At 41.2% G+C, this 18329-nt stretch overlaps 1 protein-coding gene across 1 annotated transcript; it reads right to left on the bottom strand.

Annotated features, from left to right (window-relative positions):
* Window positions 1–569: 569 nt before the first annotated feature.
* LOC147625241 (uncharacterized) lies at window positions 570–1943 on the bottom strand. The gene is made up of 2 exons (XM_086818513.1): window positions 1644–1943; window positions 570–1558 (listed from the first exon to the last, which is right to left on the bottom strand). Exons 1-2 carry the CDS (start codon window positions 1704–1706, stop codon window positions 641–643), a joined length of 981 nt encoding a protein of 326 aa, XP_086674639.1. The 5' UTR covers window positions 1707–1943; the 3' UTR covers window positions 570–640.
* Between the last annotated feature and the right edge of the window lie 16386 nt (window positions 1944–18329).

Below are 18329 nucleotides of genomic sequence, written 5' to 3'. Positions count from 1 at the left end.
TACTTACCTAAGGAAGAAGCGAACAATCGACAAGGTAACAGTGTGTGTATTGCTTGGAATGGGATATAAAACCCGATGACACGCTTGTTATAAGCATGGCCAATGATATTGGAAGGTGCATTTGACGACAGTGTGTACAATCAAAACATTATTTAAACAGAGTTGTTTCTTAATTTTTGAAGTTGATGACAATGCAATGAGTAGTGCTATGGATGTATCTAGATAGATGAGTAGGAAAGTTAAAATCTTTGAAATATATATCCATGATGATACCAAAAATTACCTCAGGAACTGTCCGACAACGAGCAATAACTACTTTTCCTCAATACCAAATTTCAAATTTACAGATCCCTAATTAACTATGTAATTGTCCACTTGACTATGGTGTTGAAACTTTATGTGTGTGTGTCTATGTTGGGGTGGTTTGGGGAAGGGAGAGTGGGTGAGAGGAGACTGTCATATGCAATGCAAGTAAAACAAAGAAACAAAACCTTAAAAGCTTGAAGCACACATTTCTATGTATTAAGCATTTTTCGCTTGTTAATGGTGAGAGAAGCCATGGCCAAGTGGAAGTACAAGAAAAACTATTCCCAAAGATTGAGCTCCATACATGTATATCATAGCTATGAAGGAGAATATATTAGTGCCCTTCTTGAAATACACTTGTATGCTCTTGCTTGATTTCAAGTTGGGATTTTGGTTGGAAGATGGTGGACTTGGGATTGAAGGGTTGGAAAGCACTAAAGAGTGATGTATTTTCGGGTTGGTGGACAATTTTGAGACTCTTGGTCTGTTGTTGCTGTGAAGGCAAAAGAGGTCTCTTGCCAAGGTTAGTGGTAGTGCTTGGATTGTTTATAGAAGAGGAGGTCAAGGGCACATGGCTAGAAGAGGCCCATGACAAAGACGTAGCCTGATAAGGCCATAATAACACACCCCCATGTGAGGGTTGGCATGGCCATGGCCATGGCCATAGCAATGGAACCCCTAAACTTGATGGCCTTTGAAGAGAAACCTTGGAACAAGCCTCTAGCACTCCACAAGGGTTGCATGTTGAAGCTTGTCTTTGTGTCTCCATTGTGTTTGTTTCTTGTAAAAGCATGTCATTTGCTTTCTTGCTTGTAGAAATATGTGAAACCTTATGTTGTTGCTCGCATGACGATGATAGCACATAGCTTGACTTTGCTGTACATCCGGTAACATCCCCGACTTCCGTCCCCTCCTCCGACCCTGGTTTGCTGCTGTTCTTGCTCCTTCGACGCCCCGCACCCACCGGCACATTGCGAAGACTGCCTCCGGCAGTCCAATACCGCTGACAATTCCGGCAGAAATGGCGAGGCTGCTTGACGTTGTAGTTGTTGAAATAACAGAACTTTGTGTCGTAGCTGTCGCAGCGCGGGCACCGGACTTGCTTGCCGGACTGGAAGCTTCCGTCGTCGCAGGCGAACGGCGTCGTCGCCACAGCGTCCACGGTTATGCAGGAGGGTTTGCCCTCCGACCCTTCATTGTCGTCACAGGTGAGGAAAGATCCATCGACGGCGGATGGGAGGGTAGGCGATTCCTGCAAGAAACACGGGGAGGGAAGGTTAGAAGCGACGGAAAGAAGGTTTCCGGCAGAAGAAAAGAGAAAAGAGAAGCAGACCAACCGACGGAGGGGGGCAAATGACGCGGCCGAAGAGGACTATAGGGGGAGGAGAAGGGCTCGGCATAGCTTTTCTACTGTGCAGAGCTCGCCATAGCCAGAAGCCTGAGAGAAAACCAGGGTCTCGCCGAGAAATAAAAACAAGAAATCAGGAGCCTCCAGAGCCAGGAAAGCTCATAAAGAAGGAGGAGCCGCCAGAGGCCAGAGGAAAAAGGCTGAAAAGAAGAACAGACTAGGAAAGGGGTGGTTTCAAAGGCGGGCAGGCACTGTGATAGCCATAGCCAGAAAGCTTTGGCAAGGCAAAGATGCGTTGTGAAGTTCGTTGAAGAGAGGGAGGGGAGGAGAAAAAGAAACGGCCCCCACCAGCCGCCCGCCAAGCTGGCACCAAAGCACTGAAGGCGGCCAATGGGATGTGGCCACGTCAATCCACTTTTTGAGAGGCCCGCCTCCCCTACACGACTCGTACCTTCCAGCTGGCCCGCTCTTTTCCGCCAGCTTTTTGGCCCACCTTTTCAACTTTCAAGGAAAACGCGGATACGGACCCCACCGCTGGGGCCCCCTTTCCCACGTGCTCTCAAAGCTGCTGTCGTGAGGGGATTCGCAACATGAAAAGTTTCGTCTAATTTTATTCATTTTGGGCAACCCCGCCCCCGGGTCCTCCCAATGGGGGCGTCACTCTCTTTCTTTCCATAATGCTATTTCAGGCCCTTTACACATTAAGTGTGTGGGAGGATTAGAAAATCTCACCCATCTTTCTCAAGGTCTCCCCCAGGTGCCTTGTCCAACTCAGATGCAACTACCTCCTTATATTTCATCATACTCTTATTAGAGGCAACCAACTAGGTGCTAGGTCTGCATTGTGCCTATAGAAGTTCACACATACCTCCTCTATAGCACTAGATTTGAATACACCCCTTTTATAATTTTTGAGCAAACACAAGTGATGCTTCATTCTGGTTTGTTCACTTCTAGAACATAGAACCCCCTAAGGTTATGTGAATTTTTTGTAACTTCATAGGGAAAACCCCTTATATTGATCTCTTTTGTTTGGGAACAATAATATATTAGTATATTAATATTTACAACAAGTTTTCTGCTTGCCTATTCACCTCTGAAGTGTTGTTGACTGCCTGTATGCAGTTTGCGTTTTCATTTCTTGGGAAAGATATTGATCTCTCATGCTACAGTACATAATTTTTAGTATTCCCCTCTAGATGGGTAGGGTATGAATGAGGGGGATCCATGTAATGAATGGGCAGTGAGGATTTCCCCTAATTTTCTAACGACAACTACAATTTTGTAAACATTCCATGGATGAGCGAGCGTATAGATGGTGGAGATTCCCATCCTTGAGCCATGGCAGGCGAGGATCTCACTTTATTTTACGAAAGCTACAAGTCTGACAAAGAAGGCTCACCCTTACACTTACATAGAAAAAAGGGTTGCCATGCATGAGCCACATTCCAAGAGTTACATAATAGTACTCAAATCAATTTGGAAGGACATGCAAACTTATTTTTGATGCTTAATCATTTAATTCTCCAATCAAATTAGTAAGTGTGCATTTATATGTGCACACTCCAAGATGGAAGCAATCTCATCCCTAAATTAGGGACACCGTGTGAAAGCACGGAGTTAAAATTGGCCCAACTAGTTAAGTCTTGAATTAATTACTCCATAAAGACAACAAGACCGAGACATGTTAAAGAAGTGTGTCTAAGCCTTGCAACTGTCCTTTCAATATGAGTAGCCCATCTAGAGACTGGCCCCTCTTCTTTAGATAATGAGGAGTTGTTCATGCCTAGACACTTAATTTAATAAATCAACAAAAAGGCTCCTCAATTGGAAAGTGACCACTCTTTCACTTTCATCATCTTGACACACCTTTTTGTTAAAAATACTTCCTCTTGTTGTCCATCATCCCTTCATTGCATCAACTCTTCTTTATCTTTATCTTCTTATCTTCTTTAAGTGCCTATTTTATATTGAAGCATTGATTGTGAACTTTTCACAAAAGCTCCTCCAATAATTCATACTAGTTTATGCTTGAAGCTTCAATAAACTATGAGTCATCTTTATGCTTGAAAGGTGTGTTTTTCAAAAAACACATATTTTAAGTTGTCAAGTCCGAAAAGAAGTACTTTGAAAAAGATTTCCATAAAGTGCATTCAAGAGTTGTAACTTCAAGTTTGAAGTCTATGCACGGAATATTATGTGCTCAAAAAATTAGTACAATCTAAATGACCACACCAATTTAAAAAAGAGGGGGGCACTTTATCCTTTTCATCTAAACTCTTGAAGGCATGATTTTACATAGATAAACTTGAAAGGAAAGTGCTAGTACTACAAGAATTTTGAGAGTTCTATTTGGTTTATCATTCCCACCTTTAAATCTCCAACAACTATGGCAAGTAGTTATGGAGCAACACTGCACCATTATCCATATTATTTGATTCTAGACAAGTATTGACCTTTAAAACTGTAAAATAAGTTCCTATACATGTCACTAAGAGTAGTTATAAGGTTTATCAACATCACTTTACTTACAAGACAACTTATACTCCAAGAAAGAGTTACACCATGCATCAAATGTGTGCCCCTCTCATAAGTAGAGGGTTCTTTATAACAAAGAAAGAGAAGCATGTCTTGAAGTAGGTAGAGATTATAAGTAAAGCCTTCTACCTATAGAAATCGAAAGAAAGTAGATGTGAATATTAGTTGTTTACATGTCACTTATAGTAGTCATAAGATTTATCAACATCACTTTACTCATAAGATAATTTGTACTCCAAGAAAGAGTTACAACATGCATTAAGTGTGTGCCCCTCATAAGTAGAGGGCTCTTTATAAAAACGAGTTAGGAACATGTCTTAAAGTAGGTGGAGATTATAACTAAAGCCTTCTACCTAGAAATCACGAGAAAGTAGTAGCTGTTAGATGTGAATATTACAAATTTTGATACATATAGCTGTAACATGTTTATTCCCTCTGTAGCAATTCATCAACAATCTCTCTTGAGTTATATGAGGGGTATTAGCAATATCCTCAATGGCTAATTTTTTCTTGAGGCACTAACTTAATAGGTCTTTGAAATGTAAAGTGGAGGTTCAAAATGTGTTGCTTCAAATCCCATGTGGTCTATAGGAAATCTAAAAATATAATTGTTATTGGGACTCACAAAAAGAGATCTCACTTGGTAGGCCAAGATATATTTTAATGTTTTGAGGTAAGAACCTCTTTCTTATAGGCCTTCCACCCCAATCTTGAAAATTAAAAAGGGAGAAACCACATATTACCTTAGGAAACATGTGAATCCTCTAAGAAACCTTGGTTTGTGAATCCTCCAATAGACCATATTTTGCCTTAGGAAGCATGTGAATCCTCCAAGAAACCTTGGCTTGCATTATCTCGGTCAAATGCCCTTGGGTCTAGGTGAATATTTTACTAAAGGGCATGGGATATGATCAAAAGATTGTTAACATAGTGATAAGTCACAATAAAGTGTTTTTTCAATTGTGCGCCAACGAGGCTATTTTTAGCCCTATTTCATGAAGTCTTCCAAAAATATGATGGGCTATTTTAGAAAGAACTATTTTTTAGCATTTTCTAAAATCACCTAAAATGCTTCATTTTTATATTAGGAGTGAAGGCAAAAGCACCAAAAATATACTGCATGTTAATGCATATGGTAAGGTGTTGCTCAATTTACAATGCATGAAATAGATGAGATAGATATGTTGCTCAATCTACAATGCATGAAATAGATGAGATAGATATAGAAGCTATAGTAGACAAAATTAACAAAGAAATACTTGAGTTTAAAACATGAATCCACTAGAACTTCAAATGGGAAGAAGAGGAAAAAACTCCTCAATAACTACCCTAGAAGATTAAAGGACTCATAAAGCTTAACTAAGCTTGGATTGTGAAAAGAGGTAAAGTCGTTGAAGGTAAGTTACATGAAAGGCTTAACAATATTTCCAATGAACACAATTGTTTTAGTGTAAAATGAACACAATTGGTCAGATGAGTCAAAGAAAGAAGGGGCACATTGTTTGGCCTTCTTTAAACTCACAATGTGATTGAGTGAGATCAAGCCCCACACAAACAATGTATATGGTTGCATTTGAATGAAGGAAAATGAGATGGATGGGGTACATTATATATACACCAGCTGAAGACTAATTGAAGAAGGCAACATAAAATCTTTATGAGAGATAGAAATAAAGATTGTAATTTCAATGGATATGGCTGCATTTGAATGAAGGGAAAAGAGGTGGATGGTGTAGGGTTATTTACAAGCTTATATGTGTGTAGCCATGTGTGAACAACCCCTTAAAAGGCTAAGTGTGTAGTTGTGTGTGTGAACAACCTCTTAAAAGGCTAAGTGTGTAGTTGTGTGTGAGAACCACCTCTAATAGGGGGATAAGCATACATTAAATAAGAGTCAAATGGTTTGGTATAAGCACAACCTATAAAAGTAAGGGCATTTTACATTATTAATCAAACTATGAGCATTGAGTCGTGCGAACACCCTCTCTCTTAAACCTATGTTCTCTCTCTACTCTCTCCCATGGCTCCCCATTATCACAAATAGTACTAGAGCAACTGTGAGGCACCTCTTCTCGTTTTGTGTTGACTCTGCCCTCTTTGCATTGTGCACGCTGCCATCTCAACCCACCTCTACCCTATTAAAAGACTAAGGTCATGTAAAAGGGTAGGAGAAGGGTGTGTGTGTGAATGGACTTATGGTCCACTAGCTCACCTATTTAAAGGCAAAGCTAGAAGGCATTTGATAGAGCAAAAGCCAAGTTGTATGTCTAAGCAACTTAATAAGCAAGATCTCTTCTTGTATTTTGGGGTCTCTCTCCTCCACATGTTTGAATCTAGCATGAGCACCACGTTTTCTCAACATGATGGTATCTAGAGCTTGGGTAGATTAGGTCTCATATTGTGTGGTGTAGGCTAGTTCTCCTTCCATCACTTTTTGTGGATCTGAACCCCCTGCCAATGGAGGAGCTAGCATGAGCACCACGTTTTCTCAACATGATGGTATCTAGAGCTTGGGTAGATTAGGTCTCATATTGTGTGGTGTAGGCTAGTTCTCCTTCTATCACTTTTTGTGGATCTGAACCCCCTGCCAATGGAGGAGCTCTAGCAGCTTTTGGAGGCCGAATCTTGGCTTGCTCTCAACTTGGAAGTTCAAGAGGACATATGGGCGCTTCATTTCGTACCGCTAATTGTGCGGTTCTCCTTCAAATCGCTGCAACATTGTTTGTTCAACCCGACGTAGTCTTTTCACTGTCCTCCATTGTTCGTACACTCATTCACCATGTGTAGGCGATTAGGGGCCTAGAGAGCTTAGGACTTTTTAAGCCCATAGTCTTAAGACTCTCCTACTCGAGTTTCAGCCCACGAGGAGCAGTAACGCGGCGGTTAGAGTCAAAAGACCAGGCCTGCCCACTGTGGTAACCATTGAAGCTTCAAAATCAAGTGTTTTTTTAGCACAAATCTTCTCTTCTTGGCTCTAAATCTCTTAAGTGCTTCTTGAAAGTGTTTTTGCTCTAGATTCTCTGAAGTTGTTGTCTTATACCATGAGGTGTTCATAAGTCTCATTCATCAAACTTCATCAAGCTTCATCAAAGTGTTCAACATTCCCAATTGTGCTTATTAGCACTAAAAGTGTTGCTAAACACTATTGGTGGGTGTAGCCATCAGCAAAGGGGAGCCTCTCGACATTACGGAGTGTTTCTAAACACTAAGAGTGTTCTTAAACACTAATGGTGAATCTAATCACCAATGCAAGTGTCATTAGATGCTAAAAATATGCTCTTAAGCACTAATAGTGTTGCTAAACACTAATGGTGATCTTAATCACCAAAGAAAGTGTTCTTTGACACTAATGAAGCTCATCTCCATCAGAATTAGTGGTTGGGCACAAACCCTAAGTGCTAAACCATAAGCTTCATCAACTTAATCTCCTTTTTTATGCAACATCCTTGGCTTGATTAAGTGTTGTTGCACTCTCATAAGTCATTCTCTTTCTACTTAAGCCAAAACATCACAAATTTTTTGGTTTTCTTCTTCATAAATCAGCCCATTACACTCTTGTAATCTCCCTTCAATACCCAATGTCAAAAGAAAACACCCAAATTAAGAAGTTCTCAGGAGAGGGCTTCCACACTTGGCAAGTTCTTGTCAAGTACAAGATGATGTCCAAAGGTTTTTGGCCATTCATCTCCGGCACTAAGGTTATTGATCAAAGTAAGGCTGAAGATATTGAAGATGATGAGAGGGCACAAGCCATCATCATGCTCCATCTTGATGAGGCTCTTATTCACCATGTGGGCCAGCTTCCGACTGCAAAGGAGAAATGGGATGAGCTTGACAAGCTCTATGGAGCTCGTGGTAAGAATTCCAAGATCTCACTTAAAATTGAATTTTTCAGCTTGGAGCTCAAAGAGGGAGATGGCATTGGAGCCTTTATCTCTCACTTGAAGGGCCTTATGGCTCAACTTGCATCATTGAACGCAAGAATGGATGAAGATGATGCAGTGGCTGTTTTGTTAAAAACAGTCAAGAAGGTGTACCCCACCTTAGTCACCACCCTGAAGAACATACCTAATCCCACCCTTGAAGGAGTCATTCAATCTTGTCTTGATGAAGAAAAGAGGCCATAGTTGGTATTGAGGGGGGGTATTAAAAGACTAAGGTCATGTAAAAGGGTAGGAGAAGGGTGTGTGTGTGAATGGACTTATAGTCCACTAGCTCACCTATTTAAAGGCAAACCTAGAAGGCATTTGATAGAGCAAAAGCCTAGTTGTATGTCTAAGCAACTTAATAAGCAAGATCTCTTCTTGTATTTTAGGGTCTCTCTCCTCCACATGTTTGAATCTAGGGTCTCTCTCCTCCACATGTTTGAATCTAGCATGAGCACCACGTTTTCTCAACATACCCATTCATGCTACCAAAGCTAACAGACTTCATGATAGGGTGTTGGGGGGTTGATTTGAGACGCCACATCAGCCAGCTAGGTGGACTAGGGGGGGGCAAGAACTCTAGTTTCGCTGCCCACCTCCTAGGCAGCGCAATGGTAGCCTATGCATTCCCTTGTCGGGTCAAGCCCCTTCTTCGCCCACCAGGGACACAATTTTCACCCCATCGATCTCTTGCTTATTTATTCTTTCTGGTGTGTGCCATTGACATCCTACTCGTGGCTCTCCCACCTACACCACTGCTGCCTTCCGTTGCTTGCCCACCATAGATCTCTCGTGCCCTTCTTTGTTAGCCACCCTACCCACTTACTTGTTCCCTTCACCTAATCGCCGACCTGCTCTCTATGCAAATGTTGCATGAGTACTACCCCCACCACTACCTCCATTGCATTGCACACCCATCATTATCTTGCTCTTTATCGTCGACACCATCCATGTCTACATTCCTTAACTTCCCTTAGCTCCTCTGACTATTTAGTCTCCACCTCATAAATTTGTTCAACTTCTCCTATGTTATCAATAGTAACATTTCATTTCTGTTGACAGCCCACTGAATCTGCCTATGCTTCATTATTATGGTTCTCCTGATACCTGTCCATGTCCTTACTAGGTTGAAAAGTTCTCTAACAGTGGGTTTCCCAATTGGTAGACAAAGATGATTTGGGAGGGGCTATGGGAGGTCATCTGCGAGGAAGAAAAAGACCCTGAAACATTGGGCCCTGAACTGAAGCTCTAGCAATAACAAAACCAAAGGGTCATTGCAATCACAAGACTCAGACTTGCAAACTCACCAACTACATCATATTGATTTCAAGTTTATAGCTAAGAAATTTTGGGAATCAAACTTGGGCCAAGATGGAAGGTATTTTTGGTAACAAAATCACAAACCCTAACATCGTTTTAAAGCAAAAATTTTATGATCTGAAAATGAATGACAATGAAGAGTTGAGTGACCATTTGGCCCCCAACAGCTTGCTAGCCTCAAGTGAGGATGAAGACCAAGTGGCTATGCTCAGAGCATACAAGGAATAACACAATTTGAGTAGGCCTTTGGAGATCTTGTAAGGAATAACACGGTTTGAGAAGACCTTGGAGATCTGATGTGTAGCAGCTCTATAAAGTTTTTGAAGATCTAGTGGCCTTTCTCCTTGAGAAGGATAGGAGAAACAAAGAAGATCAGCAAGCCAGCAATAATACTGACTACAACAAAGTCTTTATGAGAGCACAAAATCGAAAGAATAATAGGAGAATTCAGTGCATATACTGTAAAAGAATGGGGCACAAGGAATCCAACTGCTGCTTTTTAAGAAGTTAGAAAAAGAGCAAGAAAAACATCATGATAATCTCATAACTAATTATGAGGAGGTGCCAGTTGAAGATAAAGAAATAATTGCTCGCAAGAGCCCAAGTCTCCCTCAATGAGGAAGACTATGATTAGGCATTCTAGCTATCTCTATATATGTGAGAGTCAATAGGGGTTCTCTACCTTGGGTAGTCCCCCTAAAATTTGATTGTAATTATGTTTGTGTGTGCACCTTCAGTTTATAAAAAGGTTTGTGCTATCCTTATCCTAGTAAGGAGCCAGAGGGGTGACTAAAATGATGGCCTTGCTACCTCAATTGCATTATATGATTAGAGGGATAGCATGACACAAGAGATGTGCATGATGAGTCAACTCCGACACATCATGTGATGGGGTTAGAAGTTAGTATCTTTCTTTCGTATTGGGTCTCCCCTCTTTCTCTTTAGAGAAAGAGGGGATTGTTAGGTTATTTTGGAGCTTATATGTGTGTAACCACGTCTGAACAGCCCCTTAAAAGGCTGTGTGTAGTTGTGTGTGAATGACCTCTTAATAGGTGGGGATAAGCATGCACTGTTAAATAAGGGCCAAATGTTTTGGTATGAGAGAAGTATATAAAATTAAGGCGTGTACTTCATTTTACATCATTAATCAAGCTATGAGCATTGAGTTGAACACTCTCTCTATCTCTTAAACCTATGTTCTCTCTCCCATGGCTCCTCCCTGTTTGTCACAAATGGGGTACACCAAATTAAGAAGGAAACAAAGCATCATTCTAGGAGGAATTAGTGGGGCTAGAAATAAATAGTGCAATTTCCTCTATGGTGACTTTACCATATGTGAAGCCATCAAGGATAAAAAGGGAGAAAGAGGATCAATAGGTAAAGACATAGAGACTATTATGTGGAAGTCCATTTCCTCTATGGTGACTTTAACATATGTGAATCCCTCAAGGATAAAAAGGGAGAAAGAGGATCAATAGCTAAAGACATGGAGGCTATTACGTGGAAGTCCATTTTGTTCAAGTATGACCTTTCCAAGGCCTCCACCAAGAGGGATCAAAATGTTACCTAAGTAACAAGCAAGATAATAACACCCTTGATATCTAGACTACATAGATGTTACATAGGATGGGTGCTGAAATGGGACTTAGAAATAAAGGAGATGGAAGATGAGAAATCTCCTTGTCTAGATGGTTTGGTTCAAGTGGACTTAGAACAACATCAACTTCCCATGGGATGCAAATATAGAGTTCTCAAGCTCTTGATAAACAGGGGATTAAGCTTTTACCCATTATTCTTCTTAATATGTCTTACAAAAGTTTTCCAAACCTTTAGCATTGAAATTGGATGAAAGACTTAGAGATTAGATGAAAGACTTCATCAAGAAATAGAAAAAGGGATATATTTCTTTCATATTTTCAAACATTGATTGTAATCAATTAAATGCCGAACAAACAATGTCTTTGCATGTCGAACAAAGTTCTTGTTGCCATATATATAGGCAGTGATGTGTGTGAACACACTTAGGACCGCCGTGGCACTTTTTCCCTCTTTAGGAGGTTTTTTCCCCCGGCATGTATATCATTCTAGGGCTAACTTATCTTTTATACATTGACACAATCTAATACATTGTGTGTTGTGTGCATTCTTGCATCTTCCTCTCTAAGCTTTGTGTGCTTTCCTGTAACCCTAATTCCAACGATTGGTATTAGAGCAGACATCAGCTCCTCCCAGGGCTACGCAGCCGGCACCCTCCGACTCACATTCTCCGATTGAGGTGAGCTTTCACGAGCGCTTGCAGGTCCCTATACTCTGCAAATCATCCCATAGGGCTTCGCGTTCTCAGAAATCGCATCTGAGGTTGTTTCGGGCTCCATTTTTGCATTGCAAGTTCTGCACAGGTGTTTTCGTCATTTTCTACAGAAATTTTGACAGTGCAGTTTTTTGCAAAACAGGCATACGTATTCTCTTGTGGACCGTGCTACATAGCATGAGTTGTTCTGTGTTCAGTCTTTGCTTCATTACAGGTAGCTTTTGCATCAGTTTCAGTCATTCAGTGGTGGCCATGGCTGATAACAGCAATGATGTATTTCACATGTTGTCTGCTGATGACAAATTGGTCTGTGTTTGTGCACACAATGATCGGTGATTACAAAATGACGAAAAAAGGACAAAATTTTGAATTTAAGGCGTAGCCATTGGACTGGGCGGTTGCCTTAATGAAGAATGCCACGTGTCTTCGTAGTACGATTGGTCCAAAAAAGTACCCATTTCACGGCGTGAAGCATTTTGGATTAGTTTACGGCGTGAACCATTTTGTACTAGTTCACGGCGATGTGAACCTTTTAAGATCAGTTCATAGCGGCGTGAACCTTTTTGTACCAGTTCACGGTGTGAAGCATTTTTTATCACGGCGTGAACCTTTTTGGATCATGTGTGTGCAAGATTTATACCCTATATTTCTCTTCCTGCTCAGACATTCAAATATGCATTTAAAGGAGTGAATGATACCCACTTTTACCTTGTATCCATTTTGTGACTAATGGATACCTTTACCTTTTTATTGCCATGGAAACCAAGGTGGTGCTTTGGCACTTCTGGATAGGTGTTGTTTTGCAACCGTTTTAACTTCGTGTGGGAGTGCTTGATTCTTCCCTCTAGCCAATTGAACAGTGTTTCTATTGAGTCCTGTGGATTGGGGCTTGTATTAGTGTCCATTTGTTGAGCCTTGTTTGTTCTCCTTTCAAGGTCCTTGTCCAACTCCTTGATCGAGGTGGTTAAAGGTATTGGTTTGGCTATATTCCATCTTGTTGGGTTGGTTTTTCCTCCACACTAGTGTTTGTGCACTTTTAGCATTGGTTTTAGTTGGGAGTTGGTACTAAATGCGTTTGCTACCCTTTCCTTTTTATTTGGAGGTGTTTGCAACATGGGGAGCACCAGGGTGAAGTTTGGGCACCCATATTGTTGTGTTGCCTTGGGAGTAACCTTGTACCATGAGCAAGTCCTTTCGGAGCCATTTCTTACGAATGCTTTGCAAAGTGTTGTTTTGATTGGAGTACTGCCACCTTACCTATGAAGACCATTTTTGTTTCTCGTCTCCCTTTTGACTTCTTGTTGATTCCTTATTGACCCCCTTCTCCTCCTTGTAGAATTGGTTTTCCAAGTTGACCCTTAGGCACCCAATGCTATGTACCCTATGACTTGGGATGCTTTTTGCGTAGGGATTGCGGAATTGCTGCCTTTTTTGCTTCATGAGTTGATGTCACCGTGCTTGGTGTTTTTGTCCCCTCAATCATGGCCTACTTCCATGTGTTTATCAGGCTCCATTAAGGGTACATAAATGACATTGTTGCCCTCGTTCAGCAGTGCTGTCCTCTTCTCCCATTGGAGATTACAATTGTTGGCGCAAACCTAGGATCGTCCTAGGATCATTTCCTCTTCCATGGAACCTACAGGCATGACAAACACTTTCCCAACCAAGGAATTATTTCTGATGGAGACATTAACACTTAAAAATCCCTCAGCTTTTGTAGTTGTCAACAAGTGCACACTGCGTACTTGTGCGTTGGTTGTTTCTAGGTGCGGTTTATCTTAGGCTACCCATGTCTTATACGGGATCAAGTTATGATTTGATCCCGTATCTATCAATGCAATGCTCATTGCATGATGTTTAGTCATAGAGAGTCCCATCCTGAGTCATGTTGGCTCAATGTTTAGTTCCTCTTTGTCTAGGAGAGTTAGTGAAGCCATGTTTACGTGCAACATTCTCTGGAGTATCTGTTTGGCTTTGGCCTCCCTTGCCTTAGCCTCTTCTTGAGCTTGCTGGATTTTTTCTTTTGCGAGCTTCTTCTGTTATTCTAAGAGATGTTCTTGCAAGAGCATCTCTTGGGTTAGTGGTCCAAAATATTTTTTAAGTTTGCTTCCATTTTGACGTAACCCTCCATCTATATGCCCTCAATTGTCTCAATTCTAACCAACCCCCTTGAGGTGTGATCTCGAACACTTGGAAGGCTCCTAGGCCTCTATACTTGAGTTTCTTTTTTTTGGTGCTCCTTACACCATACATGAGGACAAGGTCCCCCGTTTCCAGTTCTTTATGTTTTAAGTTTTTGTTGAACCAATGTTTTCTTCGTAGTTTTTTGACCATGAGTCCATGCGATGTAATTAGTCTGGTCTCATCAAGCTTTTTTAAATCGATTAGCCTTTCAGCTAATGCATTCTTCGTCAGACATTCTTGCACTGCAATCCTTAAGCTCAGAACAAACTAGGTATTCCATATAGGCATTACTGCCTCAACACCATAAGCTAGATGGAAGGGAGTGTATCCCATCGCTACCTTATATGATGTTCGATATGCCCATAAGGCTGCTATTAACTTATGCTCCTAGTCCGTTTGACTTGCTTCTAATGTTTTCGTCAAGATAGTACACAAAATCTTGTTTGTACATTAGCTTATGGATAATAAGGTGATGACTTCCGATGGACTACAAAGAATCCAGCAAGTAAATGGTCAATCACCTCATTAATGAAATGTGAGCCGCGATCACTAACTAATTCTAATGGGCAGCCGAATCTCGGGATAATTTGCTCATATAAGAATTTTGTTGCATCAGCTCGCTTCGAGGCTCTGGCTTCTGCCCATTTGGTGAAATAGTCCGTGGCCCACGACGGGCTTGTGATGGATGCGCTGTTGGACTAATGTGTCCAACAAAATCAATCCCCTATTTCTTGAAAGGTTGTCTTACAATAATAGGGGTGAGCGGCATCTTGTCCCTTTGTTGCGAGATAGCAAATCGCTGACATTCCTCGCACCTTTTGACAAACTCTATGGCATCCCCGAATAACATATGCCACCATAGTTCTACTTGAAGTACCTTGTGAGCCGTAATCTCTCCAGCAAAATGTCCTTCGGCTATTTGTTCGTGAATGAGCTTCGTCCAATATCATCGTGAGACGAACTCATCTTCTCTCACGCATCTTCTTATAGGACATTGTCCTTACCTAGCTCATATAGTTCTCTCGCAATTAATTGATAAGGTGCGGCAAGCTTGATAAGCCACCACATTTTATCTTTGTTCAATTATGTTTCTTGTGGAAAACCATAAGCTAGATAATCAGATATCTCCTTGCTCCATTCGGGCACCATGTCTAGTTTGAACAAACAAGCATCAGCCAGGGAGGTCATCATCAACACTAGTTGCCCTTTCCCATTTGGAATTCTCGACATATGATCGGCCAAGACATGCTGTGTCCCCTTTCTCACTATAATTGCTGTAAAGTCAAATTCTAATAGTGATAGCAACCAGCATGTGATTCTCCCCGTGGCGAAAAGCTTGTTCACCAAATATAATAAGGCTTGATGGTCCACGAAGAACACAAATTTGTTGGCCAATAGGTAATGTCGATACTTCTTGATGGCATAAACCATGGCCAACCCTTCTCGCTCTGTGGTAGTGTAATTCACCTCTACATCATTCAATTGACGACTAGCAAAGCAGATTGGATAGTTCAGTTTGAACTCACCAGGTTGTGCTAATACACATCCAATAGCTAAGTTTGATGCATCGATATGCATATGAAATATAAGGTCCCAAAAAATTGGGTGGTCTTAGAATTGGCGCACTAGCCAATGCCTGCTTCAATCGATCATATGCTTCATGGCACTCCTTAGTCTATTCAAAGACAATGAGTAGCTTGTACAATGGCTTGGTGATTTCAGCATAGAAGATTATGAAGTGGTGGTAAGACCCAATGTGGCCCATAAATCTTTGCACACCTTTGTAATTAGTAGGGGTGGTGGCAGTTCCAAGATCAACTTGACCTTGCTGCCATCCATGGATATACCGTTCTTAGAGACAATGTGTCCCAATATCACACCATGTTTGACCAAAAATTAGCACTTTAAAGGGTTTAGGGATATACGATATAATCGACATTGCTCAAATACCTTCCTTAAGCAAGCCAGAGGGTTTGCCCATCGAGAGTGTGCACACAGATCATCAAGTAGTCTTTGATGGCTGTGCACATCAACCGCCGTTGGAATGTTGCTGGGGCATTTTGGTATGATTTTTTATGTAAACGTCCCCCACATTGTATTGAAAGCTGTCTATGCTGGTCTTTTGGTGCTATAGACACTTGATATTGTAGCCTGAAAATCCATCCAAGAAGTTGTAAGCTTCTTCACCAGCCACTCTTTCCAAAACATGTTCTGTATAAGGCAATGGATAATGGTCTTTCCTAGTAGCTACGTTGACCTTTTTAAGATCGACACATACCCTAAGTTTTCCATTCTTTTTTGGCACTATTACGATTGGTGACAACCAATCCGTATATTCTATCTCATAGATAAAATCCGTAGAGCAATGAGTTTATCTATTTCCTCCTTTACAAATGCCGCATATTTAGGATTCATTTGGTATGGTTTTGCTTGGTTGATCTTGATCCTTTCATGATTGGGATCGTATGTTGCACCACCTGAGGTGGTACACCCTTCATCTCCTTGTAGTTCCAGAGGCGAAACAATCCTTAAATTCCTTAAGGAGAGTAACGAGCTCATTTTCTTTAACCAAAGTCAAGTCCTTAGCGATATCAACCGGTTTGGCTTCCTTCCCTGGTCTCGTAATATCAACTTCCTTAACTTCACCTGGGCCATCGTATGATGTGGACAACTCGTCTTCCTTAATTCTTTTTACCGCCGACCACTTTTCATTCATCTCAACTGTGTAGGATTTGAAATGGTCTAGCACTGAAAGAAAGTTTGGTTTATCCTCATTCTCACTTTTTGTTTTAGCCATGACTTTCCTGGCCTCTCACTTAGCTTCTGCCAAAGCTTTGTTTTGGTTTCGATGCCCATATTTTGTAAGCTTTGGCGTTTTTGGTTCTTGAAGGATGACTTCCTCCTTATGTTTCCCTTCAAGTGATATCTTAATTCCTCACCCCAATCCTTAGAAAACTTGTCATGTACCTTAGTGGCTTCGAGGTATCTTAGCCAGTGGTGGGCATCCATGGGTTTTCTTCATGGTAGGTCATTTTGTCGGCAATATATCGTTTCTGCTTTTTTGGCATCTTCTAAGGCGTTGGGCGTTGGTACCGCCTTGTGATCCAGTCCCTTGTATGCTAGAGACCTCCTCTTCTGATTCCTCATCAATGGTTTGCAAATTGACCATACAGACAGAGGTGGTAGGAATAGCTTCAGATTCCACATATGGGGTTTTATTGTACTTTTCACCCCTCTTATCTCTACAAAAAGTGTGATGTAATCAGCCTCTGAGGCCATATGATGCACTCAAGCTAAAATTCATAGCCAAGGTAGCTATAATGGCAAAGTAGCATAAAGGCCAAAGTAGCCTAGCACAAGGGGAGAGAGAGGAAGAGTGAAAGCCTAAAAAGTGTACCCAATCTAGCATCAAGGGGGGGTGTTGAAATGAGTGATGCTAGAGTGCCAAGTCACCTAGCCAAGTTATCCCACATGAACTATCATAGCTTTGTTGTAATCTCCTCATATAAAAGAGGACAATTTCAAGTAATGCAAAATGTAGCAAGCTCTCAAGCCTCTCTATGAGTACAAGTCTCAATCTTCTAACCTAATTGAGCTTGAGTCTTAAGTTAAATTAGCTTAGTTCATTCATTATGTTTATTATTAGGTATCACCCACCCTAGCTTAGCTTAGCACTAATCACATGTTAATTAGATTAAGATTACGATCTAATTAGATAGTTGATTGTCAGTAGTAGCGAGCTTGATCCATGAATTTCAACAGATCCTGTGTTGATCGTATCTTCTTTGGATCCATCTAGGATTGTGACCTTTTCACTCTCCTTCTCTAGCCAGTTCTGGAAGTGTTTGCATTTGCTTGGTTCTTCCCCTTGTCCCCCAATTGGGCCTGGGCTCATGTTAAGACATTGAGTTACGTGATATTTCTAGGCTGCACACTAATGGTTCGGACGGTGGCTTGGTTAGAAGTGGAAGTCAAACCACTTGCGCGGTATGGACAATCCTTGATCAAATTACCAATGCCACATTTAGTACAAGTACTGGCATGTCATTGGGAGGAGCAGTTAATTGTTGGGGTTGGTGCATATGAACCACATTCTTATTTGGACACTCAGTAATTCGATGTGGTCCACCATAACCAAAATATTGTAGCAGTTCTCTCCTCATGTTTGAGTTTATGTCCTTACCCTTCCACTGTACTGTGGTTTGAAACGCAGGTACTAGCGTGTTATTCTGTAGGACATAGAATTCTGGTGCGATCTCCACAACTTCCTCATAGTACTCTCCACTGATTTCTACTTCACATACAAAATCCATATCTTCTGATGGCTCTTCAATCAATACTTGGTTGATTTTAGCCTGTGGTGGCTGTGGTGGTAGAACATGTGGCAGACAGCAGA

The sequence above is a fragment of the Cibotium barometz genome, chromosome 24, assembly GCF_041138505.1.
Source record: "Cibotium barometz isolate CiBa-2024 chromosome 24, ASM4113850v1, whole genome shotgun sequence".
Lineage (NCBI taxonomy): Eukaryota > Viridiplantae > Streptophyta > Polypodiopsida > Cyatheales > Cibotiaceae > Cibotium > Cibotium barometz.
This window is presented reverse-complemented; position numbering and strand designations above follow the sequence as displayed.

Excerpts from the sequence above, each read along its gene's own strand:
- LOC147625241 (XM_086818513.1), bottom strand. The coding sequence starts at position 1,706 with ATGCCGAGCCCTTCTCCTCCCCCTATAGTCCTCTTCGGCCGCGTCATT. Across the intron at positions 1,559-1,643 it reads TCATTTGCCCCCCTCCGTCG|GAATCGCCTACCCTCCCATC; the intron begins GTTGGTCTGCTT and ends TGTTTCTTGCAG.